This window comes from Rhinoderma darwinii, chromosome 7, assembly GCF_050947455.1.
Source record: "Rhinoderma darwinii isolate aRhiDar2 chromosome 7, aRhiDar2.hap1, whole genome shotgun sequence".
In the NCBI taxonomy this organism is placed as follows: Eukaryota; Metazoa; Chordata; class Amphibia; order Anura; family Rhinodermatidae; genus Rhinoderma; species Rhinoderma darwinii.
In genome coordinates, this window is record NC_134693.1 from 137983978 (window position 1) to 138006290 (window position 22313).

Genomic DNA, 22313 nt, shown 5'->3' on the forward strand with positions numbered 1-22313 from the left:
CACAGTTACAATGTATCACTCACACACAGGGACATACACACAGTTACAATGTATTACTCACACACGGACATACACACAGTTACAATGTATCACTCACACACAGGGACATACCACACTGTTACAATGTATCACTCACACACACATTTACAATATATCACTCACACACAGGGACATACACACAGTTACACTGTATCACTCACACACAGGGAAATACCAGACAGTTACAATGTATCACTCACACACAGGGAAATACCAGACAGTTACAATGTATCACTCACCCACAGGGACATACCACACTGTTACAATGTATGAGTCACACAGAGTGATACATTGTAACTGTGTGGTATACACAGTTACAATGTATCACTCACACACAGGGACATACACAGTTACACTGTATCACTCACACACAGGGACATACCACACTGTTACAATGTATCACTCACACACAGGGACATACACACATTTACAATATATCACTCACACACAGGGACATACACACAGTTACACTGTATCACTCACACACAGGGACATACACACAGTTACAATGTATCACTCACACACAGGGACGTACCACACAGTTACACTGTATCACTCACACACAGGGACATACCACACTGTTACAATGTATCACTCACACACAGGGACATACACACATTTACAATATATCACTCACACACAGGGACATACACACAGTTACACTGTATCACTCACACACAGGGACGTACCACACAGTTACACTGTATCACTCACACACAGGGACATACCACACTGTTACAATGTATCACTCACACACAGGGACATACACACATTTACAATATATCACTCACACACAGGGACATACACACAGTTACACTGTATCACTCACACACAGGGACATACACACAGTTACAATGTATCACTCACACACAGGGACGTACCACACAGTTACACTGTATCACTCACACACAGGGACATACCACACTGTTACAATGTATCACTCACACACAGGGACATACACACATTTACAATATATCACTCACACACAGGGACATACACACAGTTACACTGTATCACTCACACACAGGGACGTACCACACAGTTACACTGTATCACTCACACACAGGGACATACACACAGTTACAATGTATCACACACACAGGGACGTACCACAGTTACAATATATCACTCGCACACAGGGACGTACACACAGTTACACTGCGTCACTCACACACAGGGACGTACCACACAGTTACACTGTATCATTCACACACAGGGACATACCAGACAGTTACAATGTATCACTCACACAGGGACATACCACACAGTTACATTGTATCACTCACACACAGGGACATGCACACAGTTACACTGTATCACTCACACACAGGGACATACACACAGTTACATTGTTTTACTCGCACACAGGGACATACACACAGTTACAATGTATCACTCACACACAGGGACATACTACACAGTTACACTGTATCACTCACACACAGGGACATACACACAGTTACATTGTATCACTCGCACAAAGGGACATACACACAGTTACACTGTATCACTCACACACAGGGACATACACACAGTTACACTGTATCACTCACACACAGGGACATACACACAGTTACACTGTATCACTCACACACACAGGGACGTACCACACAGTTACAATGTATCACTCACACACATGGACGTACCACACAGTTACACTGTATCACTCACACACGGGGACATACACACAGTTACACTGTATCACTCACACACAGGGACGTACCACACAGTTACAATGTATCACTCACACACAGGGACGTACCACACAGTATCACTCACACACAGGGACATACACACAGTTACACTGTATCACTCACACACAGGGACGTACCACACAGTTACATTGTATCACTCGCACACAGGGACGTACACACAGTTACATTGTATCACTCGCTTGTATCACTTACACTGCGCTTCATTTGCACACACTATCAAACTTTGCAGAGACAGCAAACTCTGTGAGAACAGAAGCTCCCAGGACGGTCTATACCATGTCTTATATATGAGGGGGAGGGGAGGGTACACAAAGGGGTGGACATTTTTTGGCATGATAAGACTCCTGAAATCATGTGATCACTTATTAGAGGGTAATGAGCTCAGGGATATAACATTGTACGAGACTAAAATTACAGGGCGAGTTTAATACAAAGTTGTTCCAGTATTTGAGGACCGATCCTCCCCATGAAGGTAGAGGCAGGTGGTACACTCCTTTGTGGCTTCTCTGGCTGTGCAGACAGAGCAGGGACTGTGGATCTGTTCACACTCTGCAGGCAATGAGCACCCAGGGCTGGTTCCCTGCGCAGCATGAGGAGAAGCAAAGTGATGGTCCTGGCGACCTGTCTGGGGTCCTTCATACTGATCATCTTCTACTCTCAGAGCAGCCTGAGCTCAGGTAAGTGTCGCCCTCACCCCGGGGAGGATTGGGATTAGAGGAGCTGGAGGAAGCCAAGCACAATCCACCAACTTTCTGCCACTTAAAATGCAAGCTCCATGGGTCAGCAAATCATTCTGGCCTCCGTCAATGGCTAATAAGAGGGTTGATTTGCAACAATTGTTGCGTCTACGGTAACAACGTTTATTCATTCCGATAAGTGGATGTGGACGCGGTGCGATAATTCTTGGTCATTGTGGTTGGCCGACCGTTCCCATTGTCCATGACCACGCAAATGTGGCTGGATCGTTGTATCTGTGGCCAGTTTATCGTGGCCGGGGGCTACACGCAGGCGTTAAAGGCGCTCGCTCGCAGCCCATAGACCTATATTAAGTTGTGCTACGGTTACGAAGAAAGATATGGGGTGTAAAAAGTTGCGTGAAAGTTGGGCGATCTGTGTAAACTCAGCCTTGAGATTAGTGGGGCAAAAACCTCTCAAGATCTGGAAGTGTACAGTCCCCTCCGAGCATCCTGACTGGTACAGATTGCAAGCTCTTTGACCCACCCATTACCAATCTGTCAAATTTTTGGCTTCGAGAGTATAACTTTTTTTTTTCTTTCTACTTTTCTTTTTTATGACTTTGCATTTGTTTATTAGATACCATGTGGCAAGCAAAGCGTTAACTCCGCCGGCCTGTTCTGTAGGCGCGCTATAAATATGTGCCCCCCTCGCTGTGTTATAGGTATGAAATATTCTCTTTTATTCATGCAGCGCCTCCCAGGACCCGGCTGAGGAATGTTCCTGTGTTGGGTTTGCAGTTTAATGAATGGAACCTCTCAGCGAGTCTCTTTACATTTCCACTTTGGGTAGATCCTGCGCCTCATGGGGTTAATTGTACCCCTACTACCCTTGTGTTAACCCTATAGGGAAACTGGTGTGGTCCTCAGGGGAGAAGCCGTTCGGGGTGCAGAGATTGCCATCGCACCCGCCCATGGAGACTGAGGGGGGTCCTGACATTTTCTTCTGCCCCATGTAAGATTGGATGCATGGGGGCCCAGGAGCTTAAAGTTACACCTCTGCTAACCTACACATTTCTGTCTGCGCTTTAAGTCAGGGCAATGTAGCAGCAGAACTGTGTTTGTCGTTTGGCACAACTCATGGCGAATTCGTAATGTTTTTACATGGGACTGCAGATTCAATTATTCGTTACTTGCCTGCGTGAAAGAAATGATTTAAATTACGACATTCAGCTCTGCTACATCTGTATTTAGACACCCTATGGAAATGTTCATTCATTCTGTGGTCCAGACTGTATAAATACCTTAGACCGCGGTGACTCTAAAATTAACTGGTATTGAATGGGTTAATTGTTTAGGCTATGGCCGCCCCTCCCATAGTCACTGCCAATGTGGCAGATCAAAATAAACACCTCCATATACCCCCCCCTCCCCCCCCCCCCCTTTCGTCTTCCTCAACACACGCTCCCTGTGTCTGGCTGCATTGTGGAAGTTTCTCTGGCCTCACAATCTGTTTGGGACCCCTGGAGGCGGTGGGCTTATAAAAACACGGAAATATTTTAAAGCTGACATCACCCGTGAACCCCCGTCCCCTCCGACTGCAATTAATTCTTATTATGTGCAATATTTAAAAAGTAATGACTGATTTCTCCCTGGCGCAGTTCTTAAGGGGCCACTCACCCTAAAATTGTCAGCGCCTTATAATAGCGCAGCAGCGTTATAAGAGGAGCGGCTGATCTCCGTCACACATATGGGTGTAAATGTCTCAGCACTGGAAATATATGATATAAAGTAATAATCATGGGGGCAGCGAGGTTTCTAGACTTCCTGCCGCTCATCCTAATGACGAATACTACAGTAATTCAAATGTCTGATAACAGAGAACAGTAGATTTCATATGATGATATTACAGAGAAGGTAGAATTTAAGTGTTGCGTCCCTTTAAAAACCGTCATCAGATAAAAAAAAATTATGGGAAAGCGCAATAATTGGACATTTCTACGGACAGTCCGTGCATGCCAGGGGCCCCATGTGGGCTAGTGATGTCACTGCGTCTGGGGTCACCCTCCATGTTGGCTGTATGGGGTGTAAGAGGAGCCAGTGACCCCCCCCCCCTCTGGTGCAAAATGGCTCTTATTCATCATAGCTGTCCTATAACTAGGCCCTGTTACCCATAGCAACCAATCACAGTGCAGTTTAAGAAATTAAAGCTGTGCTCTGATTGGTTGCTATGGGAAACGAGGCCTAGTTTCTGTGTTGGACAGTTCAGACCCCATGGTAACGCTGCCGTCCAGTTGTAGCTAGAGACGGCAGATGTCTCAATTACCCCCCCCCCCCAGGAGACCACACACCGGGATATAGCGCCTCGTTTACAGGCAATTACTATGTCGTTGCCCTATCTGATATGCAGTTGTCACCACCGTTTATTAGTGCGCTAGGATGATCTAAGGCTCTGTTCACATTTTTGTTTTCGCAGAAGTCAGGAGTATTCTTTAACGTATAGCGGCGAGCTTCAGCCATTGGCCACAGTGTTAAAGATAAATAACGTGTTTTTGCAGTGGCCCATGTATAGGAAATCGCAGTCTGCTGTGCTCTTCTGTACCGTAAAAAACCGTGTTCATCGGGTGAATGGGTGCCTGCAGCTAAATTTGGCGCAAACGTTTTCCCATAACGACCTATAAACAGAGCCCAATTACACACTTTTACTTCAAACCTACAGACGACACTATATAGCGGACTTCTAGGAGTATTTTCATGTCAGACGTTTATAGCATATCCATAAGATTTGCCATAAATGTCAGATCGATGCGGGTCCCAGAACTGTCACGGCGAGGCCGCCGCTGCCAGATGGCGACTCCGTGCAGAGGTGGCCGGAATTGCGGAAACAGCCGAGTTCGCTCCCATTCACTTCTATAGGAGTTATGGAAACCACGTAGCTCAGCGAGTTCTAATCCCAGCCACCTCTCCACAAAGTCTCCGCCTTGATGCGGCGGCCTCACTGTTTGAGGAACCCTTGTTCTCGAGACCCGCACCTATCCGACATTTTATGACATATCTTGTGTATGCTCACACAGGGCGGATACAAAGCGTAAAAAAAAAAAAACACAGCGTTTCCGCAATGGCGACTGCAGGGAATTCCAGACGATAAACCGCACCAAATTGTGGGGCTGTTTTTCGGGCCGGAAGATCCGCTGCAGAAAATAGATGCAAAAAACCCCCCACCCCCCCCATACTTACCCTCAGCCCTGCCTCCTGGGATGACGTTTCATGCCATGTGACCGCTGTAGCCTGTGATTGGACGGTCATATGGAATGAAACATCATCTTAGCAGATAGAATATTTTATTTTTATTTTTTTTTTCTGAATGCGATTTTCGCAACGTCTGCTATTTGTTGCGGGTTTGACCTCCCCATTGAATTCAATGCAGCAGAAGCGGCAATTATGCAAATACAATTGACATGCTGCGGAATAAAAAAAACGCACTGCAGGTCAATTTCTGAGCGTTTTTGCCGCAGTATTTATGCAGCGTGTGAACTTGCCGTGAATAACCTTTAGGCTATGTTCACACGGAGTATTTTGGGGGAGGAATATCTGCCTCAAAGCTCCAAACGGAATTTTGAGGCAGATATTCCTCCCCCAAAATACTCCGTGTGAATAGCAATTATCGCGCCGTTTTTCGCCCGCGGCCATTGAGCGCCGCGGGCAGAAAACACGCTTTCTCCTGCCTCCCATTGAAGTCAATGGGAGGTCGGAGGCGGAAGCGCCCGAAGATAGGGCATGTCGCTTCTTTTCCCCGCGAGGCAGTTTTACTGCTCGCGGGAAAAAGACGCCGACGCCTCCCATTGAAATCAATGGGAGGCGTTCTCGGGCCGTTTCTGCCGAGTTTTGCGACGCGGTTTCCGCGTCAAAAAACTCGGCATAAGACCCCGTGTGAACATAGCCTTAAAGGGTTTTTTTTTTCTTTTGTCTCTGCGCCGCTTCTCTCCAATAAAGGACCCGCCGTGTGACAAGACCCCTCACCTCGCATCATTGTAGCTCCCAGAATGCAACTCTCTCAAACACGTTTAAACCTGACCATAGACATGGGATCGCTGTTGGCTGGAGAGGTAGATGTATGATGAGTGATGGATGAATTGACTGATGAAAGGTTTGGTTGTAACTATAGCCAAAGCAGCTGCTCTGGGAGCCAGTGGTCTCCTTCCTGTGGCTCTCCAGCTGTTGCCAAACTGCAACTCTCAGCGTGCTCTGACAGTGCATGCTGGGAGTTGTCGTTTTGCAACAGATGAAAAGCCATCAGTAAAAGACCCCTGATGTATAGCGTTTGTATGTGATTACCATCCCCCCCCCCCCCCTCTCACTTTTGCTCCAGACACAAAGGCATTCAAATTGCAATCCTTATTAAACCGCTTGCTTAAAAATGGATTCCGAAGCAATCGGGTCTGTGTAAGGGCATGTTCACACGCAGTGTTTTTGGGGCGTAAACGCCTGAAATAACGGAAGATGAACGCCTACAAACATCCGCTCATTGATTTGAATGGGAAAAACTTTGTTTCTTCAGACGGTGCGTTTTTTTTACACGCCTGTTTGAAAATACGGCGCGTAAAAAATGCCCCATAAAAAGGAGCAGGTCACCTCTGGCGCAGTTTTTAATTGTCAATAGAAAAAGGGCTCCAAAAAAACGCATCAAAAACGTTTGATACTTTAAAAACAGCTGAAAATCAGAGGTTGTATCCCCTTGAAAATCGCTCTGTATTTTACTTGCCCTGAGGCCGTATTCACACGAGCGTGGCGCATCTCGGACGTGAAAAACTGCAGTTTTTCACGTCCGAGGTGCATCTGTGCTCAGCGCTGCGGGACGCGATGTCACACATCCCCCATAGTTGAGTCTATGCAGGGATGCGTGAAAAGACAGGACATGTCCTATTTTCCCACGGACCCTTCGCACGGTCCGTTGAAACAACGGCTGTGTGAACGGCCACATTCAATTACATAGGTCCGTGGGACGGCCGTTGTTTCAACGGCCGTCCCACGGACGTTCAACACGCTCGTGTGAATTAGGCCTAAGGCTATGTTCACACATTCAAGTAAAAATGGCTGTAAAATATGGAGCTGTTTTCAAGGGAATACAATCATTTGTGATTGTATAATACGTGCAATCAAAAGCGTTTTTGACTTTGAGCAATCGCTGGGGTACGATCGTAACAAAAAGATCAGCTGTATTCTGTGCTCCATTTCCCTGCAGCGCCACCACAGGGGAAATGAAGCATCACGTGGAGCCCATTGACATCGGAAAGGCCCAGTCCTCCTAAAAGATGGGGAGACGCTCCTTCGCTTCAACTAATTGGAGATCTCTAATAGAGACCCCCCCCCCCCCCCCCCATCAACTCTTTGAATTCAATTGTAGGGTATTGAGAAATGTGTTTTTTGTTTTTTATTCAGACAACCTCTTTATATCTTTGCTGGATCTGTGACCAGACAGATGACTTTACATTGGGGCATCTAGAAAAAGCTCTACTATAGCAAAGCTCTATTATGGCTCCCTTATTACTCCACAGAAGTGGGGTGCCCAGTCCCCCATCCCTACCTGCGAGGTTGCCCCGCATGAACAATCGCCCTCCACTATAGTGAACGGGAGGTACGGAAACAAGGTACGCACCCATAAACTTAAATCACTATCAGATGAACTTTGCAAATTTCATGGACCTCTATACTGACCTTGCCCTATGGATCAATCCCTGCACCCAAGCGTATGACATCATAGTGTTTTTGGTATTTTGGCCTAATTACTCTTAAGGAGCGGGGAGACGTGGGATGGAGCCTGAGCAGGTCAGAACGGGTTGCAAAAGCAAAGAAATGATGTAGATGTCGTTCACTGCGTCCCGTTACCACGTAGTCCTAAGTTTGACACCGTCATGACAACCAATGAGAAAAACAATGGCGTCCAGTATGATTGTGACTTCATGAGCCCAATACGTGATGATGTGCGGGCAGCACTGCCAAGTAAGGGGTTAAAGCAGAAGTTAAAGTGTCAGGTCGGGAGTTGTTTGCTCAGTCTGGTCGGTATTCAGTGTGATATTTACCAGCGCACGCAGGGGGTAAAAGTCACTGCAGACCATCCCGCCTCCCTGTACACTCCTCGCTTATATCGAGACATCATCATGCGCTTGCGCCAGAGTTCTGTTGTACATGCCGTGCGCCACGTTTATAAATTGTTAGACCCTTTTTTTGCGACTCGCAAGGGGGTGCGGGTTAGTGGAAAATAGGGGGTGCTAAATTTTGGCGCAAACGTAAGCCAAGCAAGAGGTGGTATAACGTTAGATGTGTCTAAAGATGCGCCAAATTTATCATCCATCATGAGCCACTGTAATAAATCTGCTGCATCTATTCTAAGTCTAAATTTAAGACCATATTAATCTGCCCCATTATCATTACACACAAATCCCACCCCCTACACTTTTAGGTCTGGTCCCCCTCGGGTCGGCTACGCTGCGTAAATCTACAATCACACAGGCTGCAGCGGTCGCATCGAATGAAGCGTCATCCCAGGAGGCCGGACTGGAGGAAAAAGTAGGGAGTTCTGGGTAAGTATAAACTTTTTTTGTCTTCAGTGGAGGGAGGTTACTGCAGCAAGCTGCCTCCCAGCCAGAGACAGGTCAGCCTCCCTTTTTTCTCTCCTATACATCTCCTTTCACATGTACTAGCACTGGAGAGGGGCCGTATAGATGTCTCCTGGGACATGTAAAGAACATTGGCTGAGCTATATCGATCTCAACCCTTTACTTTCCCCGTATAATGTTACGTCCGGCTGGATTGGTATTCTTTATGCACGTGGTTAATATTAAATAAGGAAAGTCGGGTCACCAGAAACAGGAGCTGAGGTTTCGTTTCCCTGTGTAACCAGAGAACGCGGCCTAGCATTACATCATTGATTTTCTAGGTGCTCACGTTTTCATGGTATCTCCTGTCTGGAAGAAGAGTTTGTGGATGTATTTGTGAGGTCTTGGGTGCCATGTGGGATGCCATTTTCTTTGAGATTGTTCCGGGAGGCCCCACAGGTTGCAGCCACAGATGGATCGCAATTATTCAGTTCACTTTTAGACTGCTCATCCTGAGCTACCTGGTTCACAAATAGAATGCCAGAGCTAGTGTTAAATCGGGTGGTAAGGAGCCATGGAGGGTGGGGCTGTAGCTGGGTGACCACGAATGGCAGCCCTTATAATGCCCGTTGTCACGTCGGGGACAGCTGGATGTAAGTGCAAAATAGCCCGGAAACGCAATATAATTCTTGTTGTAAATTGTTTTTGCAAAAATCGTCGACATTCAATTGTGCAGAGTTTTAAAATGCAGCCAGGAAAGTGTTGGCAGGAGACTGGAATAATAATGTGTCCGGTAAACCTTCTGTGGCCGTCCGATGATAGGACCCTATTGAGAAGCGAGTCAGTCCCTAAATCCGGCCCTCAGGATGATTCTGAATTTATGATCCCAGGAGAAATATCGGCTGGTAACTTTCCACCCTGTCAACGGAGAGCGAGTTACAATTTTTGCAAAACTTTTGGTGAACAAGATGTTAACCTACAGCGATAGGAGTTCGGGGCTAAATTTCCAAATCTAGAATATTAAGATAAGAGCATAAAATCCGGCGCTGATTAACTGTTTAATATCTTTATAGTGGCTAGATCTGGGGTTTTTACACCGCTCCAAATCCCCTGCATAGACATAAACGTGAAAGAGAAGATGCCGACTCCCTGTAGTCACCACTAGGGGGAGCTTACTGCATACTTCCCTATATAACTGTATGCAGCTCCTAAGCACCCTCTAGTGGTGACTGCAGGCAGCGTGCATGTTCTCTTTTAAATCTGTCAATCAACCAACATCCAATAAATTGGGTACATGTCATTTCTTGGGTCGGTTCAAAGCCTGGACTAGTTGATGACCCTTGAAGTACCAAGTGACCTTTCCTGTTGTGCTACGTGACTGGGAGGGGCCCATGCTCATTAACCTATGTGGTATATTATTTCCCAGCACATTTGTTACCCAGTGGAGGGTACTATTGCATTCCCTAGGTCACCTTGATGGTGCAATTGTAAAAAGGTATAATGAGGTATAACCCTCTATTGCTCTGCTGGGCATTGAACATGATATTTTGCCTCTCTGATTTTTATACTGGGTTAACGGTGTTGCCTAAACCATGAAGAATTTCTTAATTTCCTGTGGGAAGATGACTGGCCGAGAGAGAGACTTTAATAAACCAAACAATCCGGTTGAGTAAAAAATAAATAAATGACTTGATGCTCGGAGATTTTCATGACCGGATGTTGTTGCTCAGTTGCCATTATGGTAAATGTTTTACTGCATCTTCCAGGCTGAGATCTTGGTTTTCTTTTCCCATTTGGATTCTGGTCAAGTAATGGCCCAAATAACCCAAATCTGTTCTGTCTGTTGCATTGTAAAGCCGGATGTGGCGTGCGGGTAACAGAGGTTCATACTCCTATAGATCTGGCATATCTCGCCCACAAGTGGTGGCAGTGCCTACTGAAACTTGTTACCGGAACGTCCACTCTGAAGTAGAAGACCAGGGAAGGTGCTGCCGACCCTCAAACACTGGAACTAGAACATCTGGGGGTGGATAATAGATTTTATTTTTTTTAACTTTATACTGGGCACCTTTTGGAGGGAGTTGATCCAACAGGGGTGAAGTGTCTCCATTCTTGCAAGATTTCCCATTACCGTCACCCATAGGACCAGTCTATCCGAGCCCCGCATTCACGGGAGGATATACGATATGTGCGACCTGTGCCCAACAGGAAAGGTGGCCCACTGCCACCATAAAATCTGCTATCCGTATCCTACTGTCCATTATATTGCATGTAAGGGACTGGGATTATTTCTCATACTGGTGAATTGTTAGAGATAAAAGGGATGATCTATGACTGGAGAGCAAGGAGCCCTTATACTGTTCTTGCACAGGTGCCCTCCGCTATAACGTCTGCCCCTGCGTGCATTGTATTCCGGCTATACAGCGAGTCCAGAACCAATGTCTGCCTGTGTTACGTGACCATATGTAGGGGTGAAGGGCCCTACTGATCCTCAATAGATTTAGGCTGGGTTCACACACCTTATTTACTGACGTAATTCGGGCGTTTTAGCCTCGAATTATGTCCGAAAATGCGTCTCAAAAGCGTCTGCAAACATCTGACCATTCATTTGAATGGGTCTTACGATGTTCTGTGCCGACGGTCATTTTTTTTTACGTGCCGCTGTCAAAAGACGGCGCGTAAAAAAAGACGCCCGTGTCAAAGAAGTGCCTGTCACTTCTTGAGACGTAATTGGAGCCGGTTTCCATTGACTCCATGGAAAAACAGCTCCAATTACGTCCGTAATGGACGCAGCGAAAAGCGCCTGCACATGCCATTACGGCTGAAATTCCGGAGCTGGTTTCTCCTGAAAACATCTCCGTAATTTCAGCCGTAACGGAGGCTGCCGTGTGAACATACCCTTACAGTTTTATGATCTTGTCTGAACGACTTTTCTTAACTTTACTTGACTTATTCAGAGTGCCTGGCAGTTTCCCTGGCACCCCAACTTCAGATGGCTTCTCGACTATGACCCTCTGACCTGCTGATTCCCTACCTCTTAGGCCCACGCTCTTGCAGGGGTCCATGGTGGACGCTTGGTCCCTGGAAATCTCGCGATCAGGTGAGGTGACTGCACTCTCCTCTTACAAGTTCGCTTGAAGCCCAAGTTGCAATGACCACATGGCCTGATGAAGACGCTAGTCCAGCGTCGAAACGCATGGCCTATCTAATTGCCTATTTTATTTACAACCCAATAAATCCCTTTTATTACCTCCCTATCTGGACTTGCAATTGATGTTAGCAACTCTGTACTTTTGGTTCTAATTTTTCTCCTTATATGCCAAGTTGCAATGAAACAGCCCAGATATTGGCTGCCTCCAAGTAGACGTTGGCCCCCTTGGCTTGACACGCATCGAGCGAGTCTACCCAGATTGCCAAGCCCAACCAGGTTCCTCCTTCTGTTATCCAATACCCTTATTACCTGACTTATAACATGAGTGACGAATGAAAGGTGGTATTGTCCTCCGTCCTTCTCCTTTACCATAACTTATACACAAGACCAGACGTGTGACGGGCCGTCTAGGGCTTCTTTTTTTTAAGATGTCTTAAATTGCGTCAATTCTGCTCTTCTGTAGACCGTATCCTCTGAAGAAGTCTAATGTTCTCCAGATGTGGAACAGATACTGAACTCCTGCAGAACAGAGTTCATTGCTCATCATGGACGGGGGCTGAGGCTGCCGGGTGACTGGCGTCCATATTACGCAGGTTTGGAACTGAAGAAAGATGCAGAAAGGGGCTTCAAGAGCATTTGCCCCTAAAATCCCCCAATTAAATATATGGTTGTCCTCCTGATAAAAAGAACAGCCCTACTGTGAATGGATTACTGCTTGTGGGTCTAGGAAAATCAGTGACTACCACTGCGGGCAGCCATATTGGATGCCACCCAGCTTTATCAGGAACATCGGACCAAACTGTCAGAACGGATCACAGAGGTGATTTTTGTGGGTGGGCTCTGTCACTGGAGAATCTCTGGTGGGCCTGTACGACCCTGATCTGAATTCTGCCCTCCTTTATGTCCTATCGGAACCATTCGATTTTCTATACTATGTGTCTCATATAACCGTTCTCTGCAGTACAATACAAGTCTTCAGCCTGCTCTATATGGACCTGTCCGACTCTGGAAGTCAAGACTTTGTTTCTTAAAAGGGTTGTCCAGGAACGGACAACTGTTGAAATTATCCACAGGACCGGTCAGCCGTATATGATTGGTGGGGGTCCAACACCCGGCCCCACACTGATCAGCTGTCTCCGGGCACCAGGGTAATTCCCATTTCTCACCAGTTCTGAGAGTTTCTATTCAGTGTTCAATGAAACAGAATTGAGAATAAGCTTCTCTCCACAAAGCAGAACACCAGGGGCGTAACTAGGAAAGACTGGGCCCCATAGCAAACTTTTGACTGCCCCTCCCTCCCCTCGGTGCCACACACAGCCCCCCCTGTAAACGGTCACCCCCCATCCTGTAGATAGCGACACACCCCCCCCCCCCCCCCCAAACAAAGTCACACAACTAGGACCCGTTCCCGCGACTAATGGAGCTAATCAACGCCAACTGGATCCTTGCGTGATCCAGTGACGTCATCACGCCGTCGTGCGCAAGGATCCAGACCCCGCGCATGATAGGCTGCAGGCCGAGCGTGGCCCGTGACCTAGTAAATGGCATAGTCCTGCTCTGCCGTAGTGTTCAATAGTATCTGCGTCCTAAGGAAGCAAATACGATTTGAATGTGGCGTCGCTACCACTGTAGCAGCCATGGTCTTCTGCTAGCGGCACCACTGGGCATGATGGCGAGCGGCACAGGCACCCTCATGCCGTGGGCCCCGTAGCAGCCGCTATGACTCCTACAGCACTAGTTACGCCACTGAAGAAAACTTCACAATCTAACGACCATCTAAGGCTGAGTTCAAACCTACATTGCGCTCTCCATTGTCCTGCTCAGTCAGAGGAGAACAGAAAAAAAACCTGAAGCGCCGGTTCCGTTGAATGACAGAACCCAATGACTTCAATTGGTTCTGTCAAGGTGTCTGTGGTTTCACCGGCAACTATTGTGCAGCATGCTGCGCTACGGTTTCCAGTATTTTCGGACGGATCTGTGACCAAGGCTCTTAACTGAGCCTCCAACGCAGATGTGAATGAGGCCTAATCTTATGTATCTAATCCTATGGTGAGACTGTGCTGCTATATCTAAGCCTTTTACTTGTGATCCTGTCTGCTGAGCTGGTGTATCTAAGCCTCATGTGTGATACTGGGTCCACCTCCCCCTTCTCTTGCTTTTGTTTGAGTATATTTCCCCGTAGTATTATAAACCGTCATACCGGAAGACTCCTATTACGGCCTCTGTCTACCGCGGTCGGATACTCCTGGCCGACACCTTCTCTATATAGTGTCTGGCGTCCGTCCTGCTGCTGTCGGCTGATGTTGTTGTGTTTTAAGCATTAAAGGGAAACCCAATCTACATGAGATCTTTGTCGCTGCCGCACACCTACGGCTCATACTGTCCATACATCATCAGAACACTAGGGATTGAAATTGTCTCTGAGGTCAGGAAATCTATTGAAATGTGACGATTACAGTGGAAACAAAACACCCGTCAGCTTCACTTCTAACCGAACGTGATCTGACTGCGTGCCGACGCGTGACCTCCTACCTGCAGGGTCAAGGACATAACTTGAAGATCCTGGGCCCCAATGCAAAATCTTCAATAGGACCCCCCAACTATCATGCATCAGTCCTAGTACTGCTCTCCTCTTCATATGAGACTTTTTGGACCCCCTTAGACTCCAGGATCCTTGTCCGACTGCAATCTCTGCACCCCCTATAGTTACACCCTTGTGCAGAGTTCTCCTATAGAAGCAATAACTGCACTCTACATGAAATTAATACTATAGCCATTCAGCAGACTTGGCATTCTGGGTTCTGAAAAAGCTGGATAAAAGCTTTCTAGGGATTTTCTGTATTTAAAAGGGTTGCAGAAGAAACAGCGCCACTCTTGGCCACAGGCTGTGCCTGGTATTGCAGCTGGAATGCACCTCAAGACCAGATGCAGGTTCTGACAAAAAAAAAAATCTGATATTTTAATTCTTTGTCATTTTATATCGAAATGTGTAAACGCTGTAAAATAGACAAACCTTAGATCCACTTTCTAAATGATCTGTGATGTCGTCATGTTAACTGCTGTGATGTCATCGAATACCAAACCTCAGTTCTTTTTTTTTTTTTTTTTTTCTTCTCTATTCTGCGTTGCTGCGGCAATAAAAACCAGATGTGATTTGGGATTCCTGAGGGACCACGGAAGGTTTCTTTCCAGACTTTAACCCCCCCCCCCCCCCACACACTATTTTCAGATTAAATCCTGATGATGAGAGCTCAAAGCTAAACGCTGTCACGCAAGGCCGGCTGACGTCTCCCATGTTGGACACAGTTTTAGTGACGGATGTGACTGGCGTTTGCTGCTATAGTAAAAGAGCAGTCTGTTGACCTATATATTTAAACACTCCCAAAAAAAAAAAAAAAAATGATGTATATAAGATACCCTTATGTATTCTGGACGCAAATTGCAATAAATCCAGATTGGGGGGGGGGGTGTTACAGAACTATAACTGCAACGATTTATTAGTTTTTTGTAAAATACCATTTGTCAGATTCATCGGCTGTTAACGGGGGGGGGGGGGGGGGGGAAATAGGAGAAGTCCGGGTTTTGGACGGACTCCAGGTGATGAGGTAATGTGCAGGGTTCACTAGTATTAGACGCTACCAAATACTTGGAAAATTCCCTTGTCACGTTTTAAGGAACCGCAGACATTTCATTGGTCTCTTCGCTGTCAAAAATATCTAAGCTGCCAAAAAATTGGATTAAACCAATATGACAGACGAAGATTCAGTGGTGACGTTCCCTGTGTAGTCGCCTCCTTCCTCGTATCCGTGTCCCAAAGGCGATGTCATTGGTTGAATTATTTGTATGTATGTGTAATATATATATATAATAGTTATTATTTTTTTTCTGTATCTCAAAGGTGAGGATCATTTCTCTGAAGGCAATTGGAATGGGAAGCCAAGACGAAGCCCCTTGCAAGCATTGTACGACAGTGAACAGGTGAGTAGATGCCCCTTACCCTGATGACTCCATGCATCCTATAGCGGACGGCCGTCACCCCCCGTCATGATGTCCTAGTATAGCTTGAGGGATGCTCATAGGGTGGACCCATAGAAAAAGTTAAAAGGGGCCACTTTCCGTAGGAGAAGGGTAGGGCGTCCTTTGTAGAGAATGGAACCTTCCTAGAGGGGAAACGTGAAGCTTATGGGCCCCAAAGCAAAATCGGTAACTGAGCCCCCAATGAATTATTTATAGTACTGGAGCAGAGAGAAATTTTGGGTATGACCACAACCCTCTATCGTTACACCCCTGATTCTCCCTCCTTTGCAATGTTGGTGGAGGATGGGAGTTCAGTCAATGGGAAAGAAGGATGAGGCCAACCTGACTCGGGTCTCGGAGGCCGCTCTATAGAGCGTACACCCTTGGATCTGACCTTCCATGGTGAATTCATTATTTTATTTTTTTGTTATGCGCCTCTTAAAATTTAGGACAATTTGTTATCCAGGAAAAAGTTTTACAATTGGGATTTGGCAGAGTCCGCTGGTGGTGTTTGGGCTTTCACAAAAAGAACGGAACATGTTCTACCTGGTCTGATCCCTGTTCATTCACCGGTCTTGGAAAGACGTCATCGCTGTCTGCGCGCTCACATAGACGAGCTCTGTTTTCTGCCGAACATTGGATTTCTAGATTTCTCTACTTTTATTTTATATTGGGCGGGTAATCGGAATTTAATGGTAAATATGACGTACGGGTATTTAGTGAATGGGAGGGGGCTGCTCTTTTTTTTTTTATTTTTTTAATATATTTATATATACTAATTTTTTTATTTTTTTTACTCTTAGTTCGAGCGTTCATCAATCCAAGCTAAACACCAGAGGCGTCGGGAGCTGCTGGGCAGCGCCTGCAAGACCTACACGCGGAAACGCCGCGTCCTCACCGCTGATGACCTCAAACACCTGATTGTGGATGACACGCATGGGCTGCTGTATTGTTATGTGCCTAAGGTGGCGTGCACCAACTGGAAGAGGGTTATGATGGTTCTCACCGGCCAGGGCAAGTATAAGGACCCTACGCTCATTCCAGCCAACGAGGCTCATGTTCCAACTAACCTTCGCACCCTCTCCGAGTTCAGCACCTCCGAGATCAATTACCGGCTCCGGAACTACCTGAAGTTCATCTTTGTACGGGAGCCATTTGAGAGGCTGGTTTCTGCCTACAGGAACAAATTTACTCGTACGTACAACACGGCCTTTCACAAGCGATACGGCACCAAGATAATCGAGCGTCATCGCAGAGACCCATCTCTTGAAGCACTTGAACGGGGAGACGACGTTACATTTGAAGAATTCCTATATTACTTGGTAGACCCACAAACGCAACGGGAAGAGCCGTTCAATGAGCACTGGGAACGGGTCCATTCCTTATGCCACCCGTGTATTGTCCAGTATGACATAGTGGGCAAATACGAGACTCTAGAAGAAGATGCCAACTACCTCCTTCAGCTCATCGGGGTAGGAGATTCCATCAAGTTCCCATCTTCTTCCAAAACCACACGAACCACCGATGGGATGGCAGCCGATTTCTTCAAGGGCATCAACCGCTTCTACCAACGCCGTCTCTTCAACCTTTACAAGATGGACTTTTTGCTCTTCAATTACAGTATTCCACATTACTTGCAGATACATTGAGCGTGGGAGGAGGGTGAAGGAGCCTGGTGCTCTCTAGCACTTTTCCAGTGGAGGAAAACATACAATGGAGCCAAATTTATTTATTGCGCTGTGAACTTTATTGTTTTTAAGTATTATTATTTTTTTTGAGTGTTTTTTGCCTTGGCTGTGAACGCAGATAAGACTGTGCCAGTGCTATTTTTTTCTACTCCACATTTTATACCAGGACTTGAATGCTGTAGTGTTAGGTACTCTTGCTAGCTGCTTTCTATATCGGCAAGATAAGGCCGCAGGAATCGGCCATTTTGCTATTGTAGGGCGTCGGCTAATGCGGCTCGAGCGTTTATCATCCGTGTGAAATACATTCATGAGTTGAAAGTTCTTTATATTTTTTATTTTAAACTCTCCAACCCCCACTCCCCTGTTCCTGAATGGGATCACCCACTTCTATTGACCCTAAATTGGATAGTTGTGGGACACCAGGATAATGTTTACAGACTGTCCATTGCTTTCCTTTATGGTGGATGTATTTCCATGTGTTAATAATTAAATATGATGTAATTGGCTGTTTCGTTTTTTTGCAATCTTTAAGTGGGATCCACGGTGCAGAACTATTGGCCTCAAGTATTAAAACCTAGTGCAGACACCAGTGGATCCATTGTCTACTGCAGCCAATAGGGGTAGGCCCCATGCACACATCCGTAAAATTGCCCATAGCTACAGGCCCACTCGTTTCTATGGCCGACGGACACCTTCCCGTATGTCTACGGCAGAGTGTCCGTGCTGTAGAAACCTGCCGGAAAATTAGGACATTGTCTATTTTACGGACCGTGCTCCTATGCTTCATAATGGGAGTACGGCCCGTAAAAATGGACGGCTGTCCACGCGTAATTACAGGCAGTCGTGTGCAAATTCTTTAAAGGGAATGTGTGTGTGTATGTATGTATGTATATATATATATATTGCAGTTTCCAACACTAGCAACCAGTATTGTCGCTATAGGCTGGCATGTCCTGTCTTCTGCAGCTCGCTTGGCAGCTTTGCTGTGTAGACTGGGATAGCTTCAGCAGAGTCGTCTCATCGTTAGAAGGTGGGCAAATTAATGATGGCTCTATTGTAATGCTAAAGTCAGGATAGTAACACTATACACAGATTAGGCTCCCCCCCCCCCGCACACGCACACTCCCTGGTCTCTACTGCAGGGGTTTAACGCCCATATCTCCTTGATACGAATCAATGGCATTGCTCTGTAAATTTCCATTCAAATCCGCTGCCATAAAGCACGCGCACTACTACACTGTCTATACAGACCATACAGAAAGTGTGTTTCCAATATAGCTGCCCTAAGGGAAGGTTTTACGAGTTAAAAAAAATACATAGCTACAACATTTATATTAAGTAACGCGTTTATTTCTTTTCCGACTAAAATCAAATTAAGGAAACTAAAATGACATGAGACGTTCCCTTTAATTGTTAACATGTGATGGACCATATCTGATTGTTTACTGTGGGTAACTGCTCCACCTCTGTCTGCATTACATGTTATGTTATAAACTCTTTAAAGATCATTTGGTTTTACTAGGATCAAATTATTCAATGAATTCTAGTGACGACCTCCCACTCGGGATCACCTGTGAGAAAGTTCTTGTCGCAGCAACTTATTAAAGCTGTAGCGATTGACAACTACTAGTGGTACCCTATAGGGAGTGGGCACTTGCGTTCATGAGATCACACGTCGACTTTTTTTATGCGACCACCAGCTTGGATTATATAAAAAATAATAATCTGGACTTAAAACTTGACACTCCGTTTTTATGTCCGCGATAGGTGCAGCTCCCACAGTAATCACATTGTTATGGTGACGTGTCCTCCATCGCTTATCCTGAATTTTCCAGATCCTATTTCTGATCCACCCCCCCCACCCATATATACTTAAAACCTCATCATGGAGAGTTTACGCTGTATGAGGAGTATCGGAAAAGTGAGCGGTCTGGTAAATAGGGGCAGTGAGTGGAGAAGAAGTCTCTCTATTGAAGAGGAACAGTCGCTGCTGTTCGCCTGTGTGCGCTGTGGTTCAGCCTGTGTTTACCTGCTGGCAATCACCCTGCCCAGAACAAGCCCATTATCCCCCAGTGGGTTCATCTTACAGCAGAACATTAACCCAGGCCTGTGCCCCGCAGGTAGGAGAAGCGGAGTGACCACAGGGTAGTGGAGGGATTCCCAAAATAATGCAGACTAACCCTTTTAAGTATAATTTATTTTAACAAACATGGCCTTATACTGCCCCTATATACAAGATTATAACTACTATAATACTGCTCCCTATATACAGGAATATAACTACTATAATACTGCCCTCTATATACAAGAATATAACTACTATAATACTGCCCCTATATACAAGAATATAACTACTATACTACTGTCCCTATATACAAGAATATAACTACTATAATACTGCTCCTATATACAAGAATATAACTACTATAATACTGCCCCCTATATACAAGAATATAACTACTATAATACAGCTCCTATATAGAATACAACTACTATAATACTGCTCCTATATACAAGAATATAACTACTATAATACTGCCTCCTATATACAAGAATATAACTACTATAATACTGCCCCCTATATACAAGAATATAACTACTATAATACTGCCCCTATATACAAGAATATAACTACTATAATACTGCCCCCTATATACAAGAATATAACTACTATAATACTGCCCCCTATATACAAGAATATAACTACTATAATACTGCCCCCTATATACAAGAATATAACTACTATAATACTGCTCCTATATACAAGAATATAACTACTATAATACTGCCCCCTATATACAAGAATATAACTACTATAATACTGCTCCTATATACAAGAATATAACTACTATAATACTGCCCCCTATATACAAGAATATAACTACTATAATACTGCCCCCTATATACAAGAATATAACTACTATAATACTGCCCCCTATATACAAGAATATAACTACTATAATACTGCTCCTATATACAAGAATATAACTACTATAATACTGCCCCCTATATACAAGAATATAACTACTATAATACTGCTCCCTATATACAAGAATATAACTACTATAATACTGCCCCCTATATACAAGAATATAACTACTATAATACTGCCCCTATATACAAGAATATAACTGCTATAATACTGCCCCTATATACAAGAATATAACTACTATAATACTGCCCCTATATACAAGAATATAACTACTATAATACTGCCCCTATATACAAGAATATAACTACTATAATACTGCCCCTATATACAAGAATATAGCTACTATAATACTGCCCCCTATATACAAGAATATAACTACTATAATACTGCCCCCTATATACAAGAATATATCTACTATAATACTGCTCCTATATACAAGAATATACCTACTATAATACTGCCCCCTATATACAAGAATATAACTACTATTATACTGCCCTATATACAAGAATATAACTACTATAATACTGCCCCCTATATACAAGAATATAACTGCTATAATACTGCCCCTATATACAAGACTATAACTACTATAATACTGCCCCTATATACAAGAATATAACTACTATAATACGGCTCCTATATACAAGAATATAACTACTAAAATACGGCTCCTATATACAAGAATATAACTACTATAATACTGCCCCCTATATACAAGAATATAACTACTATAATACTGCCCCCTATATACAAGAATATAACTACTATAATACTGCTCCCTATATACAAGAATATAACTACTATAATACTGTCATGCCATTATACTTCCTTATGAATGCGGCAAAGCGTCCATCACTTTTTATTACAATTTCTTTTACAAATATAATCACATAACATCTAGGACATTTACTTAGAAGTCATGGTCTCCGTGTCCTCAAGGTTCCCTTGCTGTTCGTCGGCCGCAGTCTGCACGATCCTGTTGTGGTGCGCTGGGTCTCAGTAGGGCAGTGCGGGGGTGTACGTCACACATCGGTGCGATTGGAGGAAGGAAATGTGTTGCTTCCCTTCCACTAAAACGTTGCGCTCACAGATATCTTGAGTCAGTCCAGAGTGGTCACGTGACGATGAATCTGTATCTCACACTTCACTGCAATCACTGGATTTATACGTCACACAGCTTATAATAATAAATGTGCGTTATCTGCCACATCTGCTGAGCAGACGACGTGGGGTTGCATCACTTAATCTGCCAAATCAGCATTTTCCACTTCAGCATCAACTTCAACCTTTTTTTCCCGTCACTTATACATTTTACATAAATGTAATAAACGTATCATATTAGATCGCCTGCTACATCCTAACCCCACCCACCCCCTCCCCCAGCAGAAAACATATACACTGTGTTATGCCTGGTGCAGCAACTCAAAGGGCGGAGCATGACACAACCACTCTCTTCATGGTGTTCTTTGAATCCCTTTGTCATGCTCCACCCCCTCAG

At 45.0% G+C, this 22313-nt stretch overlaps 1 protein-coding gene across 1 annotated transcript; it reads left to right on the top strand.

Annotated features, from left to right (window-relative positions):
- The first annotated feature begins 2212 nt into the window (after positions 1–2212).
- On the top strand, positions 2213–18381 carry CHST13 (carbohydrate sulfotransferase 13). The gene is made up of 3 exons (XM_075832419.1): positions 2213–2431; positions 16074–16153; positions 16996–18381. The coding sequence occupies exons 1-3, from the start codon at positions 2344–2346 to the stop codon at positions 17839–17841; spliced, it is 1014 nt and encodes a 337-aa protein (XP_075688534.1). The 5' UTR covers positions 2213–2343; the 3' UTR covers positions 17842–18381.
- Positions 18382–22313: the final 3932 nt, after the last annotated feature.

What these genes read in the sequence shown, in the direction of transcription:
- CHST13 (XM_075832419.1), top strand. Translation starts at nt 2,344, where the DNA reads ATGAGGAGAAGCAAAGTGATGGTCCTGGCGACCTGTCTGGGGTCCTTC. An exon ending in TCAGAGCAGCCTGAGCTCAG is followed by an intron (nt 2,432 to 16,073) that starts GTAAGTGTCGCC and finishes TGTATCTCAAAG; the next exon opens with GTGAGGATCATTTCTCTGAA. An exon ending in CATTGTACGACAGTGAACAG is followed by an intron (nt 16,154 to 16,995) that starts GTGAGTAGATGC and finishes TTTTACTCTTAG; the next exon opens with TTCGAGCGTTCATCAATCCA.